Raw genomic sequence first — 19,845 nt, forward strand, 5'->3', positions numbered from 1 at the left:
ATGGGAAATAGAGAGAATTTTGGAGAGGGAGAAATGGTAGATTTTAGTAAGGAAAAATTGAAGGAAAATGAGATGTGGGTGGATGGAAAGGGAGAAAAAGAAGTGGAATGTATGGATGAGATGGAGAGAAAGTAATGGGAAAAAGAGAAAATAAGATAAATGAGGGGAGTGGAAATAAGAGAGAAAATGAACAAAAGTGGCAGCCATTGCTGGTGGATTTGGAGGAAGAGGGGGAGATCAAAGGACCCGGCGGAAATTGGATTCCCACTTGCAGGGAAGGCAAAGAATGAATTTCTTGTGGTGAGTCCCATCAGGTCAAATCCTTTGACCGAGTGTGAAATTTGTCTCCTTTATTAATACTTTCAAAATGATTTAAAAAAATATATATAAATATATGGTTTACATGCATACATGTATGTAAAGATATGTCATGTACATACTAATGTAATAAGCAAAGAGGCCAAGAATGGCACATTTCTGGCAACCCAATAGGTGTGGTTATCTCCTGGTTTCCGTAAGGAAAAGGAAGGTTGAAGTTTCCAATAAAACCAAGAATGAATAAATGGGTCATGATCGTCGATTGCGAACCTAAGATGTCTCAGGCAACGCTTTTAGAAATAAATAAATAAATCAGGTCTAATAAAAATACACCCGAAGAGGCCATAAGGGAATTTCAAAAAGTAAACGTTCAAAATTAAAAATAAAAAATAAAAATAAAAAAAGAGAGACTCAAATGAACTGTCAATAAATTCAGCGGATCGTCTGATCCAGCATAGATTTAACTCAAATAAAATCCCCGCCTGGACTATTTTTCAAAATAAAATTAGCTTTTAGATAAGAACAAAGTAAAAACATTTATTAGGGAGAATTGTTATACCTTATTTATGTTCTAACGAGAGCCAATCATAGAGGGACACATGTAATTTTACGAGGGTTATGTGGTGTATTTGAAATCTGAAAAAATATCCAAAGAGGATTTTACAATGATACAACTGGTGTCTATTGAGTAATGCCACGTCATCCATAAAACAAGGGGCAACCGAGCATAACATGGTTGAGTCAATAAGGGAACTTGGAGTATTTATAAGACAGATGGCAATCTTAGAAGATGGGCTCTAAGAGGTCAGTAATACTGAATGATTATAAAACTGTTAGAACATAGGAAACATTCAGATAATCAGTTTAGAGCTATACATAGCAAGGGAATTTAGCAGAAGAAGAGATCGCATACCAACCAAACCAAATCAAACATATCTTTCAATTACTTTATGCTTGTTAGTATTATCTGTGGTTTACATTCTTAGGTATAATCCATAAAAGTAATTGGGTAGTTGTTAACTGTAGCATTATTTGTCATTTACATTCCTTAGTATAATCCATAGCGGTAATCAAGTAATAGTTAACTTTAGTTGTAATTCGAGACTACGCAAAGCTCTTCGTTCAAAAAGGCACTCAACAATTGTCTTACACGGCTAACTGTAAGAATTTTCTTTTTGTTTTATCCGTATTAAAAAAGTCCTTTGGTATGAAAGACAAAGGTGTAACCTATTTTCAAATGACGAACCCCACCCTCTGATAATCGTCTGATCATCTTTAGTAACATTATGCAAGTGGTTGAATTGGCAACTGATTTTATTCGATATCGGTCATATACAACCGATTTTCAACGTATTTACCTATCTTAGCATTTGGGGTCGTAGTTATTTAGTTTGAATTGAGTCGCACATTCAATTCTATCATGCCCGCACAAACCACGTGACCGAAAAAAAAAAAAAAAAAAAAAGAGGGAACAACAATAATCACCCACCAAATTTGTTGCAATCAACTGAAAAATAAAAATAAACTAGGGTGCATTGTTCCCAACTGGAGCCTCCAAGTAGTAAAATATTTTACAAAAAATTTCAAAAAATAACCCACGTGGTGTCCGAGGTTTTAGGAAGTCTTCCATACTTTCAGATGGCACCGGCACAACAGTGAACATGGATTTTGGTTTTTCCATTACATCTTAGTTTTGCTGAAATCATAATCAGAAATTTTGCAGGGTTGGTTAAGATTCAACTTGACTTGTTTCTGAAGCCTCTGCCCATGATGCCTATGCTCACTGTGCTGTTAGAACTGATAGATCCATGCCGGTCGTCCTGAACTGACAATCTTTTATCCAATCACATCATTTTGGGGGCGTTTGGATCATAAGTTATTTAAGACAAGCTATTTGAGGCACAAGTAGCTCATCTTAGTTTCTACTTATTAAGTTGTAACTTATGATTGGTAAACAACACGCTTTTCAGCTTCTCCTCTCTTTGGTTTTTCCCAATGCCTCTCTTCAGCAACTTATGAAAAGTTAAAAAGCTAAAAGAATTAACTGAAGTAATTAAGTAATTATAATTAAAAAAGTTACTTATAATTAATCATAAACCAAACTTAATAATCTAAAATAATTTACTTATCTAGTGTTGTAAGTAGAAAAAGTAACTTATTTGGTGGTATCCAAACGGCCCTTATTGACAATGTTTATGCAATCTTATCATTTCCTCAACCTACCGAACTTATTTGGTGGTATACAAACGGGCCCTTACTGACAATGTTTATCCAATCCTATCATTTCCTCAACCTACCAAATAAACTTCCCTATTTCCTAGATCCCAAGTAGAGCCCAAGGGTAAATTCCATTCAAGGAAGGAATAGATGAAGGGAGATTTCTTTACCTCCGGGGAATTTCATTCATGATCTAGCGGTTAAAAACCTACTATCAAAGTGGGGTGCGTGTAGGTCTAGTAAAAACGAAATATTTTGTCTTGCTTGGAATTGGAAGCAGCCTCCTCCGAAGTGGCAACTAGCTTAAGTAATGATCCTTCTTATTTAGAATCAGATTTATTCCCCTTGTTTGAGTTAAATACGTTTCCAACTAATCGTTTGTGAACTTTCTAATGGACTTGGCTGGGATCATTAGTGTGCAAGCCATGGTGGGCCCAAAGACTAGGCAAGTCCACAAATCAGGTAGGCCACACGTATATTGGAAGCATTGTTGGTCACTTCTTATAACCATCCTTTTTTCTCATAGAAGTGTGGCCCATGTGATTAGGGATGGGGATGAGGGGGAGGGGAAGCTTCTAGCCTTGTGATCAGGCTGGTCAACTCATCAGGTCGGCCACACCATTTACATGGTCAATTAGTTAATCTTCTAACCATCCATTTTTCCCATACAAGTATCAGCCACCTAATTTGTGGACCAATCTGCACTCTCATAATGCACCCTACCCGATGAATGGCCTGGATCTTTTGGATGTGTGCTACTTTGGCACATGCCTCAAAGCCCAGTGTCCATCTCACCTCTGTACAATATTAGCATTCCTCTGTCACATTCAGGGTTACATCCAAACAGTCCCAAAACTGTTAACAAATTTTAGTAAGTGCTTTAACTACTGGGTTACATGCAAACATTCATGTTTCTATGCTTTGCTGTCCACAAACCATTTATAGTATAGCAGCAGCTGACATGGGGATTGGCATTCCAAAAAGATTGAACAATTCTAGTCTATTTACAAATGCTTTACACTATGCAGGGGGAGCTGGGTACACTTTCGGCTTTGGTTTCACCTCTGCTTCATTTATATTACGTATGAAGATGGCATCTGGCTCATGGCTGCAAAAACATGAGTCATGAAACGAAATGCTCATACAATGAACAGAGAAACCATGGTTATAGAATGGGGGGCAAAAAAGTAAAGGAAGAAAGAAAAAGCTGTGTGAGGAAATCAGATGCGTACAGTTTATCTCCTTCTTCGTACGTGTAACTGGATGCCACAGCCAATAGACAGCCATCTCTGCTGAATGATAATGCAGCAATGCTGGTCGGATACCTCGAGTACTGGTAGAAAAGCAATCGATACAATAAATCTTTTTACAAGCATACTAAGAAAACACAAAGCCAGGATTGCTTTTGCATATATTACCTGATATAGTCTTTTTTTATTGTTTCCATCCCACACATTTACATACCCATCGCAACCTCCGGTTGCAAATGTACCATAGCTGCAAATTTTAGGACTTTAGGCACTAGAGCTGTAACAAAATATGAGTGGTCTGATAAGAAAGCAAAAAACACTGCTTACATGGGGTGGAATGCGATCGTGTTGACAGGATAGACTGTATCTTTTCCGTTCTCTGATTGTCGATGGCATTTGAATGAGTACCTGAATGAAGCTCAAACCTGTTGAGTCAAAACTAGACAAATACCAGCCATTGCTTAATACTATATGCATGCATGTTAGCATTTTACTGCATTTAGATGCATGCAAGAGTATGGGCTATACATGCAGTTGGCCATTTGGGAAAACATGTATGCATTTATACTTTTTAAAGTCTGCCCTAACGAAAGGAATGAGATAACAAACCTAGTAAGTATGATATAGAAAACCCTATCACTGTAACCAGGTGACATGGACTACTCACTAGGCATGCATGGGGATCTGATTCATTGTTAATAAGACCATATTTTATGTACAAGGAATTGTAGTTTCCAGAGCGAGAGCATGCCAATTTCTGTACATGCTGGAAGTATGGTTCTCTAATTCAAACACTTGATCTGATAGGCCTCACCTATGATGGGAGGTCCCACAAAAATTACCCAGATTGGAAAATCCTAAGCCTTCGACCACTGGCCTACAAATAGACAGTAAAGGAAATATACAGCAATGGTGCTTGATCGAAATTCAACAAAAAAGGGCCAACAACCGAAGGGTTGGGCGATTATTAGAACCTTCCAATCTAGAAGATCCTTTATTGGGGCATCCTCCATCCTGGATCGCCACAGCCTAGGCCCCACATGTATTGAAATGAAAGCCACAGCACTCTTCACATTTGCTGAGACTCAGGACCTCTATGCACTATGTGCTTACATCATCTAGCTGAATAAAATTTTGATGTCAATATGAATAACAAGCAGAAGTCTTACTCCAAAATGCTCTTATCTATTTTTGAAGGAAAGAATGAATACGTACTTCTTTGCTTGACCAGCCTCGGATAAATCAAAGAACTCCATTGCAACACGGCCTTCCACAGAGCTAAGGGCAAAACCTACAAATCACAATTCAAGTAAGAAGGTATCAACCAGGGATAAATCAGAGAAGAAAAGCTTGACACAGCCAAACGAATGAAAAACAAGCACATCAATCAAATAAGGTTTTTTTTTTTTTTTTTTTGAACGAAATCAATCAAATATGAGAGTTACTTTCTGTTTTCCTTTCTTTCTATTGAAAGGCTAGTGAACTTCTAGTATTCAAAATGGCTACTTTCTTATCTCAACTAATTGTCTATGAAACAGTACTTGATGATGAACGATATTGGTCAGTCATAAACCTTGGGTTTGTGGATGGAATCCCCCAAAGAAGGGTTAGAACGGCAGTTCCCACTCCTTGGAGGTAACAAATAAATTACTAGAATCAGGTTTCTGCACATAAAGATTCCACTGACCTGTAAAAAGTAGGCCCGGCCCTCGGGGATACAGTAACACATCTAAGAAACTATTCCATCCAACATACTCCCCCCTTGATATGAGAATGGCGACATGAACTAAATGTCCTGTTCAAGCCAACCTCCTGTTAAGTTTTTCTGTGGGAACACTGCTATAGCATTGTCACTGCGGCAGAGTTTAACCATCTAGTGTTCATGCGACGAGAGAGAGAGAGAGAGAGAGAGAGAGAGAGAGAGAGAGGACTCTTATATGGTTTAGTTCCAACACTTTTTTTTATACATCACCTTTATATCAGGTTTCCTTCAACAAAATGTGTCTCATTCGAGTGAATAGAAAGCCACTACCTCCATCTTGCATAACAAAATGAAGATAATCAGAGTTTAAGAGATAGTATACAAACAGGGGGGAAACCATGAAGTACCCAGCATGCAATGGGATAGATGCATCATTTTGGGAGGAAAGGTCGGATGCTTGTGATTTTGGTAAGGATAGCATAAGAGAGCATGCCAGATCTCCACTTACAGCAAACCTCTTTAAGGTACTTAAATCCCTTGCTGGTGATTACAGGCTAACCCTGTAACTTGTTCTTGGATAGTTCTCCTAAAAGCAATTACAGTTCACATGGTTTTACTATCCATGTGATTTTCAAATAATGGATTCACTCTAAAATCAAATATATATTAATGTCAAGAGCTTTGCTGAGCCTATGCACATGGACTAGGTAGTTCATGCACATGCCAGCATGGCACCTTGATATGAGATCCAATACATTCATCAGAGTCATACTCCTATATAGATGTCTAGTCAAAAAATAGGTCAGTCCGCTTGTCAGAAGAAACAAACCAAAGGCTGAAAAACTTGCTGAACATTCCGTACCCATCCAACAGTTTCTAGCATCATGGCCCACCTGCTGAGTTGAACTGGATTTATTTTTGTGCCAGATCATATACATGGTCCGTCCCATCTGATGGATGGCTAGAATACTGCACTTGTAGGCCATTGGCACATGTGCTGACGTGTGCACAAGCTACCTTGTATGTGCATGTGAGCTTAGCAAAGCTCTAATGTCCAAGTTCTGTATGGCATAGAACTATGACAGCGGTGTTAGCAACTTTAATGATCAGACTGGTTCTCATTTCGAAATAGCATGATCCCCAATATACCAAAAAATAAAAATAAAAATTGCTGATGTTTTCAGTTGATGGGCAGCTTTGGCATTTTCACAAACCCAATGTATCAGATTGTAAACATAACACGTAAGGGCTTGTTTGGCATGGTCCATTGCATGTAAAAAGGGCTATAACATTTCTCTAGATCACCCTGGCAAACTCGCAATGAATAAAAAGGTGGTCCACAAATTCCATCCCCTTAAGACACATAACGCCAGAAATGATCATTTATCAATGAACCTCCCTGATGGATCAAACTTTCACAACAGACCCATCAACGGACTGCAGAGAGAGAGAGAGAGAGAGAGAGAGAGAGATGTGTTACCATGCAGTCTTGTAGACTAGTAAATGCCGCAATCTCCACATGGAGAAGATTCTTATGAAAATAGGGAGATCAAATCGCCACTTCCCCTGATGAAAAAGCATTGGGATATGGTTGCCCCCTGATTAGAAGGTGTCGAATAATCTATCAAAGACTTGACTTGACAAGCTATACCCACACCATGGATCTTCCTAAAGCCTAATTAGGTACCATCCCTTATCCCATAGCTCGAGCCTATGGAGAATTCATTGATGCCTTCTGACACTACCTTCCACATTCCTGGCCGCCTGTGTTGGGAAGACCCTAGAGTGAACTATATACCCACTTGCAGACCATATTTTCTGGACGTAATTTGCTTCCAGAGATCATCATCCTCGAACCTAAACCTCCAAAGCCACTTCCTGAGCAGGGCAAGGTTTACGATGTCAGATTTTTTTTATTCCCATTGTCCCTGATTATTGTGGCTTGCATACCTTATTCCATCCACAAGAGAGAACCTTTTCCTCACTCTACCCTGCCCTTCCAAAGGAAGTCTCTTTAAAGCCTATTAATGCAGTTGATGGTGCTAGTTGTGTACATTGGAAGTCTGACACGTAAACCACCATATTGGAGAGGGATGATTTGATTAGCATGACGCCCTCCCAAAGATACGTGTCCAGTTTCCATGCCAATATCTTGATGAAACTTGATTGTGTAGAACCATTTGCAACCCACAGCACATTTACTGATCGGAAGAGTGGTAAGTTCCGAAGTGTCATTCCATCCCATCTGACAAAAATCTCTCCCATCTAACTGATATTGAGGTAGTAGAAATTTTTTAAACTAGACATCTATGGCTTATTCTTGAGTTTCTCTTGCAACGCTTTCTTTTATTACAGTCAAATAGAGGTCCTACCAAACCCTATTTTCATCTACCAAAACAATACTGACAGTTTACACACCTGTGATTGTCTCTCTGAATAACAAAGTAGAGAGGAAGTCAAGTTGATGATCAATTTGTAGATTCTGGAAGCACTAAAAAGCAGACTTTTCATACTTACTTTTAGATAGGGGCTTACCATGCTTCTGATTCCCATAGAAACAAAATATAATAATCATACTTTTTAGTGCTCCCATATACCCGGTCCAGGCATATTGACATGTGTGTTCACTCATCTTTGTTTGAATTCCAACAAAGAATCAATCTCTCAATTCCCTCAAACCAAGTTTGAGATCAAGGTATATGCTACAGTACTTCAGTCCCCTAGGCTCATCCTAAGGAGAGCAAAGTGCCACTAGCTTTCTTTAGTCAAATAGGATACATCTCTGCAGAGCAACTTGGAATCGAGCAACCATGTCATCAAGTTTCCTTTCAGATTGTCTGCTGGTGCACCGTCTAAGCGTTAGGTGGCCATCACAAACTACTATTGTTGCAGAAATTAACCATCAATGACTTGATGCATTTCAACCTTGATCTAAAAGACTTTTCATATGGCCCCATTTCGCAGACACTACGTATGAAAACATGTGTCCATGTCCACAGAAAGCAATAGTAGGTGAAGAAGTGCATATTTTTTCAATGAGAAGGATTGAAACAAGCCATTGCAAGGGGACAAAAAGGCTAAATGAGCACTGCAGAGCAATCTTCGTACATACACAAAAAGGGACCAGTCCACATTACTTTTGCTGTTTATAATACTTCTCCCAGCCATCTAAAAATGTAATGATATTGTCCCTTTGAGCACATATCAGATATGTCGCTAACGCATTGTGTTTAACAGACACGACCAGGGGGACAAGTCCCTTAATGTGACTCTAGAATGCAAAACTTAAACATCAAAAAAGATTTCATACTGCAAGCAGCACAGAGAACAACATCTCCATATAAAAGATACAAGATTAAGAGCCATGTGTCCAGACTTGAATGAGAAATATACCTGTCCCATTGGGATAACAGCTCACACATCTAGTTTGATATTTCAATGAAGATTCCCTTCGTTGCTCAGGTTGAGACATATTGCGTAAATCATAGACATTCACATGTCTTCCTGCAGTCGCTACCACTAGACGATGGCCAACTAGAGAAAGTGAATACACACGCTCAGGCTGTGGGTACGTGCCAGTAAGGGTATGCTCCTGCCCGCCTGCACCTCTAGGATCCCAACACTTCAACGTTTTGTCCCAACTGCCAGTGATAGCTTGTCCTAAAATGAAAATGGATAAACAAACAAAGGCATCAGAAACCTTATGAATGACAATGCAAGGATGATGCTTGAAATTCATTTCTATGAAGATGTGTCATTGTCACCCATCCATTTGAGCTGCAGCTTATGAGAACATCATGACTAAATAAGAAAATGAGGGCAACATAAAGAGGCGCAAAACAATCAGGTATGGTTTTCAGGCATTCCTTGTAGCCAGCAAACATATAGATGACTCCAGAACCCTGAAGATAATCAGAGCCGTCAATTACAAAGTGCTACACTATACAAACGAAAATGCAGATCTTTATTTTAATCAAGCATTAGTATAAGAACTAGGTTATAGAAGGAATAAGTAAAATCACTCAAAAGATGGAAGTCATTTGAGGTTGATCGGCAAGTACTGATCAAGTGCATCACAACTAATGGAAGAGGTAACCCAAACATTAATAAAACAGGAATGGCTGGTTCAGATTAAACTTCAAATAGGATCAGATCGTTTGGTTTAAACATGGGTGAGAGGGTTTTGCTTTTGCAACAGTTCCCTTTGTCGTTTCTTAAGTTGCATCTCGTGGGTTGTACCACTATACGGTCCACCTAGACTTTGCTTTAGTTATTTCTTCTCGTTATTAGTTGTTTGTTTTGGTCTAGGACGTGTCGGCTGTTTTTGCTTTTGTGATTAAGGTTATTTCTGTCATATTAACATTTTATTATTAATATAAAGGGGAGAATGTGAGCAACTATCCCTAACTAACCTTGCGTCTCTTCTGCCAACTTTCTTTTCTCTCTCCTTCTCCTCTTCTTCTCTCTTTAATCTACAATTCTACATGGTATCATAACATCCTTATTTCTAATCTAATCCATCTTTCTTCCATCCTATAATTATTTTTCTTCTTTTATTTTTTGGTCTCTCTCATCCCTCTTGTAATGAAAATCTTTTAGAAAAACTAGAGTTTCATTTCTTTCTGTTCTACCGGGCCTTTATAATGGTCCATGACAAGGGGATGAAGTGTTTGTGATCATCACCTCTCATGTGTGAGAGGTGTTGGTGTAGGCAAATAGCCTTCATCACATGCCGTGTTCGTAATCATCGACCTTCATGATTGGTTGGAACATGTGGGCATGTGGGCTGCTTATTCTCTTTAAGTGTGGTGTACATACCGTGTGAAGTGCATATGTTAGGTGTTTGTTGATCGCGAAAGGTCAGCACATGTTTGTATAAGATTGTGGTATATATTCTAGTCCATTGTCCTAAATGGAAGAGAAGTGATTCGAGAACTGGATTCTTAAATCCATTTGGTTTTTTTTTCCTTCCAAATAACCTCTATTAAATTAAATAGGACGAACTATCTCCAATGATCTAAATCCATCTAAGTTTTTTTAGCTATAAGGGCAACTTAAAAAACTTAACCACTAAAAAACTTGATGAGAGTGTCGGTTGTATGATCACCCAATCCAAGAGATTGCTCAAATTATGACGTGTTAGGGAATAGTATGGAACCTTCCATACATTAGTGCCATTGTAATGTTTTTTTTATACTGCAAAAGAAGTGTAGGATGTGTTACAGGAGATGTCTTCATCAAACAAAGACGTCTCTTAGACGTATCATTTATTTGAGGAAATATTTTAGCTTCAACAATGGAGATAAATCGCAAGTCGACTATTCTTCAAAACTTTAAAATAAATAAATTAAAAAATAAAAAAAATAAATAAATAAAAAAAAAAAAACATGAGAGAAACTGAATGTGTATGAACCAAGGTGTTCTGTATCCGTTACGATACGCCCATAAAGGCCGATACGTATAGGTAACGGCCATGACCGTCACGCGATACGAGGTGAAAAGGGAGCAGTTAGTTTTTTGATACCGTAAAGGCCGTTACAGGCGTAACGGTTGAAAAACGATCACTTTTTTTTCTATTTAAATTCAATTTTCTCCTCTTTTTCACTTTTCTCATTTAAAAAACTCTCCTATATCATTTTACAGCAGATTCCGACCACTCTTACTATAGCCTTTAAGATTAAAATTGTGGATTGAAGTAATTTGAGCGAATAGAATCTCCGGGGGCCTTTTTTTCAAAAAATTGAAAAAGCAATATTTATACCTTTTTCTGATTTCTAGTTCTAATGCTTGATTGTGATGTGTAAACATTAAAGACAAAATCATATTAAACAATTCACTAGACAACCCGATACAACACTCTCACCAAAGAGTGGTCCGTTACACTACCATAAACATGTTCAAAACAAAAAATGAATACATATTTTACATTATTCTTGATTTTCTAGATGTTTTTTCAGAATTTTTCGAGCAAAAGAAAATTTTCAACCGTTACGGGGGTCGTTACGCCCCCCATATCGGCCGTTATGGCCGATACCCGTATCGTTAATGGTGGTGACCGTTATGGCCAACGTTACCGATACGGAATACCTTGGTATGAACCCCTTACCACTAATTTAGAGAAGCAACATCAACAATGAGACAAGTTCCGTGCGCCCAAGTTTTTATCTGACTCAAAACATGAATATGAACTAGTTCATGCACAGATTTTTTGTGGCAAAGATATGCCATCTCTAAATGAAGTGTATACTAGCCTCCAATGTATATCTCTTTTCTTTACAAATAGAGCCAAGGGCTACTCTGCTTTAGCATCCTTTACTGATTGAGGCCAAACCGCCGAAGTGGTGGTCATGGTGACGGAGGCAATCAAGGTGATCATGATAAAGCAAGAGAAAGTCGTGGTAGAGGTCGTGAATCTAGAAAATACACCCATTGAGGGCTTACAAATCATTCTATTGAAAAATGTCGGAATCTTTATGGAAAGCCAACATAGGCTAACCTAGCATTTTAAATTGGAAAGAGTAGTAGGTCTCATCCAGCTAGTTCTACATCTACAATTCAACAGTCATGTATGTCTAGAGAGATGGTAACGCTTACTTAAGAAGAGTATTCCAAGTTGCTGAAAAATCTACAAAATCAACATGTTCCTACTACTACCACTCCTACGGCTGCATTCTTGACCTCAGGTATGGCATATTAAGATCTAAGTTCCTTACTCCCTGAGTCATTGACTTTGAAGCATCTAACCATATAACAAGTGAGTATGGCATGTACTCTTCCATTAATACATGTTAACAGGTTCATCTATCACTTTCGCAAATCGTACCCAATCCAAAGTAAGCGAAATGGGTATTATTCATCCAAGTTCTTCCCTTTCATTGTCATTGAGTCCTTCATATGCCTCACTTTGAAGTATTTTGTCTATTAACAAGCTTAGCAAATCTCTTAACTACTCTGTGACCTTTTATCATTCACATTGTGTTTTTCAGAAAAGACAAAGAAGAAGATAGATGAACTACATAAACATGATGGGTTGTATTATCTTGACAATGAAGTTGTTAGCGCGGCCAAGGTATTCCATATCGGTAACGGTGGTCGTAATGGTCACCATCATTACCGATATCAATGTATTCAAAATCGGTTACGTAACGGTAACGGTCATAACCGTTACGCGTTACGGGGTCGAAATAGTCGTAACGACCGTTACAGAAAAAACAGGTTGTAACAATCCTGTAACAGTTTTTTCAAAAAACACAAAAAGGTCGTAACGGCTGTTACGACCCATATCATAACGGTAACGGTGATGGTTGTTACGTCCACCATTACTGTTTTGGAACATCTTGACTAATATAGGTATCAGTCGTAACAGCCGATGTGGGAGCATAACGACTGTTGCAACCCCAATAATGGTCAAAAAAATATTTGCCTAAAAAATTCTAGAAAGATATTTAGAAAATCCAGAATAGTGTAAATATTCTAAATATATATTCATTTTTTGTTTTGAACATGTCTATAGTACCGTAATGGTCCACTCTTTGGTAAGAGTGTTGTATCTAGTTATCTAGTGAATTTATGAACATGGTTATGTATCTCTAATATTTACACATCACAATTAAGCATTAGAATTAGAAATCGGGAAAAAGGGCACAAATACCACTTTTTTCAATTTTCTGAAAAAAGGGCCCTCAAAGCTTCCATTCACCCAAATCACTTCAATTTACAGCTTTAATCCTAAAAATTATAGTAAGAGTGATCGAAATCTGTTGTAGAATAATTTATGAAAGTTTTTTTAATGAGAAAAGTGAAAAAATAAAAAATAAAGAAAAAATGGATTTAAGTAGAAAAAGGTGCTCGATTTTCAACCGTTACAAGGGTGACAACCGTTATGCCCCGTTACAGCTATTACAGCCCCCCATAGGGTCGATACGGTCCCAAAAAACCAATTGTCCCGTTTCATCGCTGTATTGTGTAATGGTCATGGCCATTACTTATATGTATCGACCTTTATGTCCATATCCTAAAGAATACGGAACACCTTAGGCGTAGTGGCACAGAGGTACATCTCTCCATATCAGTGGCACTACCGTCTCAATCACCGATCCTTGAAGATTCTCAAAAGTGTTATTCATTCCTTATCATTTCTTTTATTTCTAGAGTATGAAGTATGTGAGCTTGTAAATATCATCGCATTCCTTGTCCATCATGTGTGTGTGGATGCACGCAGGAGGGTGCCCAACCCCCCCTCCCCCTATTCATTCCTTATCGTTTCTTTTATTTCTAGAGTGTGAAGTATGTGAGCTTAGTAAATATCATCGCATTCCTTGTCCATTGTGCGTGTGTGGATGCGCGCGCGAGGGTGCCCCCCTTGGAACGGTCCTATAACAGTTTTTTCAAAAAACAAAAAAGGACCGTAACGGCTCGTATCATAACGGTAATGGTGGTGGTCGTTACTGCCACCGTTACCGTTTTGGAACAACTTGACCGATATAGGTATCAGTCGTAACGGCCGATGCGGGAGCATAACGACTGTTGCAACCCCAATAATGGTCAAAAAAATTGTTTGCCCAAAAAATTCTAGAAAATCCAGAATAGTGTAAATATTCAAAATATGTATTCATTTTTTGTTTTGAACATGTCTATAGTAGCGTAATGGTCCACTCTTTGGTAAGAGTGTTGTATCTGGTTATCTAGTGAATTTATGAACATGGTTGTCTCTAATATTTACACATCACAATTAAGCATTAGAACTAGAAATCGGAAAAAAGGGCACAAATACCACTTTTTTCAATTTTCTGAAAAAAGGGCACTCAAAGCTCCATTCACCCATCAATTTACAGCTTTAATGCTAAAAATTATAGTAAGAGTGATCGAAATCTGCTGTAGAATAATCTATGAAAGTTTTTTAATGAGAAAATTGAAAAAAAAAAAAATGGATTTTAGTAGAAAAATGTGCTCGTTTTTCGACCATCACAGGGGTGACAGTCGTTATGCCCCGTAGCAGCTGTTACGACCCCCCATAGCGGTCGATACAGTCCCAAAAAACCAACTATCCCGTTTCACCCCCGTATTAGGAAGAAGAAGACATGATTCTTGTACATGAGTAAAATTAAAGACTAGAGAGCAAAGAGAGAGAGAGGGAGAGGGAGAGAGTTACACACTTATAGAGAGAGAGAGAGTTACATACACTTGTAAAGACTCGAGTCTAGATAGAGGGGGAGAGACTAGAAATTATAGTGAGAGTGATCGAAATCTGCTGTAGAATAATCTATGAAAGTTTTTTAATGAGAAAAGTAGAAAAAAAAAATGGATTTAAGTAGAAAAAGGTACTCGTTTTTTACCGTCACAAGTGTGACAGTCATTATGCCCATAACAGACAGCTGTTATGGCCTCCCATAGCGATCGATACGGTCCCAAAAAACCAACTATCCCATTTCACCGCCGTATTAGGAAGAAGAAGACATGATTCTTGTACATTAGTAAAATTAAAGACTAGAGAGCAAAGAGAGGGAGAGGGAGAGAGTTACACACTTACACTTTTAGAGAAAGAGAGAGAGAGAGAGAGAGAGAGAGAGAGAGAGAGAGATACACACACTTGTAAAGACTAGAATCTAGATAAAGGGAGAGAGTAGAAATAGAATAACTTACACTTACACTTGTAACTGGGAGAGAGAGAGAGAGAGAGAGAGAGAGAGAGAGAGAGAGTTCGTCTTCCTAAATCTTGAATCTTGTAGTTTGTATCCTAAAACTTGAATCTTGTAGTTTGTACTTTGTAGGCTAGCTTGTACACTTGTAAGTTGTAGGCTTGTCGCTCATAGATACTAATGATATAAACTTGTAACTTGCAAGTTGTAACTTGAGACTTGAAAAAAAAAAAATTTTGAAAGAGAAAGTAAGAAAGAATGAGAGAACGTAAGAGAGAGAGAGAGAGAGAGAGAGAGAGAGAGAGAGAGAGAGTGTGTGTGTAAGAGAGATAGAAAAACAAAGAATGAATGAGAGAATGTAAGAGAGAGAGAGAGAGAGAGAGAGAGAAGAGAATGTTACTATTTAGTAAATGAATTGAATGAAAAAAAGCGAATAATGAATATTACAATCTACTAAATGAATTGAATAAGAAATGAAAGTATGAAACTATAAAAGATATGGGAAGAACGAAGAAGAAATGTTCTTGGAATACATGACTCTAGATCTTTTGAACAATAAACACTTCAACTTTCAATAGAGATTCAGGAATGGGAAACTTGAAAGAGTTATGGATGGAAATATGGAATGTTGATCTTTGAAGTCTTGGAATTAGTCCCAATAGTCCTTTTTTACCATTGGGATATTGTGCAATCACATAATGTCGCATAAAGACATACGATCACATATGTGATGGGATCGCATATGCCATCATGGCACATCCGATCCCATCATATATATACACATATGCAACTGCATTTGACGACATTAGGCATGATCAAGTGTTGAAGCAGCATATAGAGGAATGACTCATACTACTTGTGAGTTAATGTGGATCAAGAAATGGGGTTTGCAGTGAATCTACCTATACAGCTGTTTTGTGATAATCAGGCAATATCTCACATTGCAAATATTTTAGTATATCATGAGAGAACTAAACATATTGAAGTTGACTATTATTTCATACATAAGAAGGTCTCCAGTGGAGAAATCTCTATAACATATGTCTAGTCTGAGAATCAACTTGTTAATTGGTTCACCAAGGCTTTTAGTCACAGTCAATCCATACACAAATCCTCAAAGCTTGGCATCAACAACATCTATGCTCCAACTTAAGGGAGTGTTAACGGATGTGGAGATGTGGGCCATACCATTGGACGGTCCACCTTACTCTATTTTTAGTCATTTCTTCTTGTTATTAGTTGTTTGTTTTGGTCTAGGACGTTTAGGGTATTTTTGCTTTTGTTATTAATGGTATTTTTGTCATATTGACTTTTTATAATTAATGTAAAGGGGAGAGGGTGGGCATCCAACCCTAACTGACCTTTCCTCTCTTCTCTCAATTTTCTTCTCTCTCCTTTCTTCTCTTCCCTTCTCTCTTTAATCTATAATTCTACACATCCCATACCAAATGATGAGGAATTTACAGATGTCAGTTAATAAAACATTTTAAGATATTGGTTCTTTATTAAAGGGAAACTTTATCAATGAAAGGTATAAAATATATGCCAAGATCGACATTATGGAATGGTGATCCGAACTATCAAGAGAAACTCTAAAGAGTCATACCCCTTTGGCCAGGAATCAGCAACACTGTTAGCCAATCACATGACTAGAAGATATTAGATGCAGAAGTGAATTGAAATCTGACCATTCAGTTTAACCAAGAAGAAATGACGAGATGGGCATTTCCAAGTACCCACAATTGTAGCTCTCAAATTGCAATTGCATTTCTTCCAACTTCAACTCTAAAGTAACCTACTTGCAATTTGGAATTGAGGCCCAAACCTTCATAAGAAGCTAGAGAAATCAGAATTTGATCATTCCACTTCACTAGACTAAATCCAATTTTAAGTCCATAAAATCACACTCTAAATTATCTCAGTAAATCCTGAATTTCATTAATACTGAAGTCCAACTTATGCATGAAGCAAAGTGGCATCAGATTTGGGTTCCAGAGCAAGTTCAAAATGTTAGCAAGTATAAATAGCAAGGAAGCTGGAGTAGGATCGTGAGTCGAAGAATAATTCAAAGCGGGAGTATGACCTGGCCAAAAGGATTGTGCAACTTAGGACTCCAACTAGAAAGTGGCATAATCACAATGGGAGCCCATACCCTCAATTTGAATGCTAAGGTAATCATAACTTGGTTCTTTCCACTTTAGTAGGCAAAAATTCAATTCTACAGTCCACCTAAACACACTCTCATCAATCTTGGCAAATCCTGACTTTCATTCATATTAAATGCTAGCCCCCAAGGCTTGGTTTCTTTGATGATACCTGCTTGATGACATTTTGTGAGTTGCTGTGCATAACTGCTAAAGAGCACAATAAGAAAAGAATCTTAAATCCTTTACAAAGTGATGGAGCTTCCACTGAGCTGGAACTTGGAATCCTTTAACCTTGACTGTCTAAAATATACCAAGTTAATCTCTCCCCATCATCTCGAGCAACATTTCAAAAGTTCAAACTGGTCCAGAGTTTAGATCTTTGACCAAAATCTAGCTTCCAGCATCTGGTTGGAGGCTTCAGCCACTTCTTCACTGGTCTGTCCTTAGTCCTTACCCATTCTCTATTAAGCTTCATGTATCATGGATATTGGATACTGAACAATAGTGAAGTTTGAATGTGGGATGAAAGGAAGGCTGGTGGGGAGGAGATAAAGAGTGGAAATGCTCTTTTCCCAAAAGATAGCATGGCTCTTTTGGGAATTATCTTAAATGAGACCTTGGGACGAACAACTGGTTTGGATTTTTTTAATTCAAGATCCTATCTTGAAGATGTTTGAACCTTCAAGGGCTCAAGTTTCTTGGGAGTGAGATGTTCTCTCTCTATCCTAGTCCTAGACTGCATATATAAACTTCGTTGAATTTACATAAACCATTTATGCATGAGTTACAGAATGAGATGAGAGAATCCACTCTTTCGCTTTGTGATTTCATTGGGCAATGCCTATATGGTGTATGGAATATTGCAAAGTGAAGCCTATCTTCTAATCATGAAAGGATTTAGGCCTTCGACCAAAGTTCATTGATTGACTGGGCGATTTGCCAAGTTGGATCAAAATAGAGACATGATTCCACCTAGATAATTTTGCATATGGCTAAGAAATACCAACCATGTCAAATGGCAACATGTAATTAGTTGAAATGAGTCAAATGACGAATATTTTTGAAATCTTGGTCTGGCGATACCAGAGAAAGCAGTATGAGGCAAAGGAAAAGGCTTTCCATAGCATCTTAAAGCAATTAGAGAAATGGCATGGGCCGAAATAACAATCGGATAGCAAACTAGATAAGAATTGGTGATGATAGTTGGATTGCTAGGAATTTTCAGACAAAACAGGAGAAAATCAATCCGACCATCAGATATATTTGTTGTCGCAATAAACTCAGAAGCAGTTGAACAAAAAGTACATCCACAAGGAAGAGTGCATCATCTAATAAGCACATATCAACACGTAAAAGTAAAAATTTTCATAAATCAATTCTCAGTTACTCTTGGTTTCAACTAAAACTACAATTTAGTCGTTTCACTTCAGATAATATCTACACCAAGAACTATCAATCAATGACCTTACCAAATGCAATGCAAATTTGCAACTATGATTGTGGGGTTGAAGTTAAGGGTCTACATGATAGATTTTTAGTTTTAAGTAAGAAAAATGATGTGTACATAAAATTAGAAGGATTTTTCCTCCGTATGCACACGTTCATTCAAAAAATAAAGAAGAAATCTCGGTATTCATTTTTAATCTCTTGGAAACAAGTATCTAAGCAAACAACCTGTTGCATAAGAATACTCAACACAACGGACAGGAGCTTTATGCCATCCCAAGATATCCTCCTTGCCAGAACTGAAAGCATACCTGAAAAACAAGAGTAGACGGTGTGAAGCTTGAAAACTATCTCTTTAGACAACTACTTTACCAAATTCACAAACTTCAATAAAATAGACAAGGAGCTGCCATCAAAGGTATTCTTCTAATGTTTCAAATACTTCCATGCATTTGCCAAACACTTTTCTAATGCAAAAATCAAAGCTTTAAGGTTGCATAGTGTTGGAGAATTTAGGCCTAATGTTTTTCAATCATGCTGAAAACAGCTTCGTATTGAATAACAATGCTCTTGCGCTCACAAGTCACATCCCAGCTCAAAATGACATTGTTGAAAGAAAACATCAACATATTATAGAGAGTGCAATCACGATAATGCAAGCATGCAAACCCTGATGAGGACATCACGCGCACACGCACACGCACGCCGCCGCCGCCCCTATGCACGTACGCAAGGAGGGCCCCACCGTCGATCTGGATTGATGACGACGTCCAGGGAGGGCTTCTTAGCTAGAAGACGGAGTTTTGGTTCGTTGGAGTAGACCCGATAGTCAAGTAAAGCCCATCATAGGATCTCACGATCGTGGCCCACTAGTCTGTTTAATCTCATATTTTAGGTTTTCCTTATTAATGTTATTTAGAGTATCATGGACAGTTTAAATTTCTTTGATTAGTTTTTATTTTTGTTTACTTCATCGCCAAGTAATAGGTCGCGCACATGGCGCGAATTTTGGGGTATAGGGTTTTCCTATAAATAAGCACCCCTTGTAGGTTTTTTTATCTCATTGAATCTTAATAAAAATTCTATGTTTTTCTACTCGTCTGAGTTCTCGAGTTGTGGAAATCCAA

At 37.9% G+C, this 19,845-nt stretch overlaps 1 protein-coding gene across 2 annotated transcripts in view; it reads right to left on the reverse strand.

Annotated features, from left to right (window-relative positions):
* Positions 1 to 3,368: 3,368 nt before the first annotated feature.
* LOC131218972 (mitotic checkpoint protein BUB3.1-like) overlaps positions 3,369 to 19,845 on the reverse strand; it is a 36,810-nt gene continuing 20,333 nt past the window's right edge. For both annotated transcript variants that reach the window (XM_058213891.1, XM_058213890.1), the window contains 7 exons: positions 18,947 to 19,029; positions 8,881 to 9,147; positions 5,001 to 5,076; positions 4,113 to 4,193; positions 3,954 to 4,032; positions 3,768 to 3,868; positions 3,369 to 3,643 (listed from right to left, as the gene is read on the reverse strand). In XM_058213891.1, the coding sequence (XP_058069874.1) occupies positions 3,556 to 3,643; positions 3,768 to 3,868; positions 3,954 to 4,032; positions 4,113 to 4,193; positions 5,001 to 5,076; positions 8,881 to 9,147; positions 18,947 to 19,029 (775 nt within the window). In that variant the 3' untranslated portion in view covers positions 3,369 to 3,555. The remainder of the gene's footprint in view (positions 3,644 to 3,767; positions 3,869 to 3,953; positions 4,033 to 4,112; positions 4,194 to 5,000; positions 5,077 to 8,880; positions 9,148 to 18,946; positions 19,030 to 19,845) is intronic.

The sequence above is a fragment of the Magnolia sinica genome, chromosome 11, assembly GCF_029962835.1.
Source record: "Magnolia sinica isolate HGM2019 chromosome 11, MsV1, whole genome shotgun sequence".
Taxonomy (NCBI): Eukaryota; Viridiplantae; Streptophyta; class Magnoliopsida; order Magnoliales; family Magnoliaceae; genus Magnolia; species Magnolia sinica.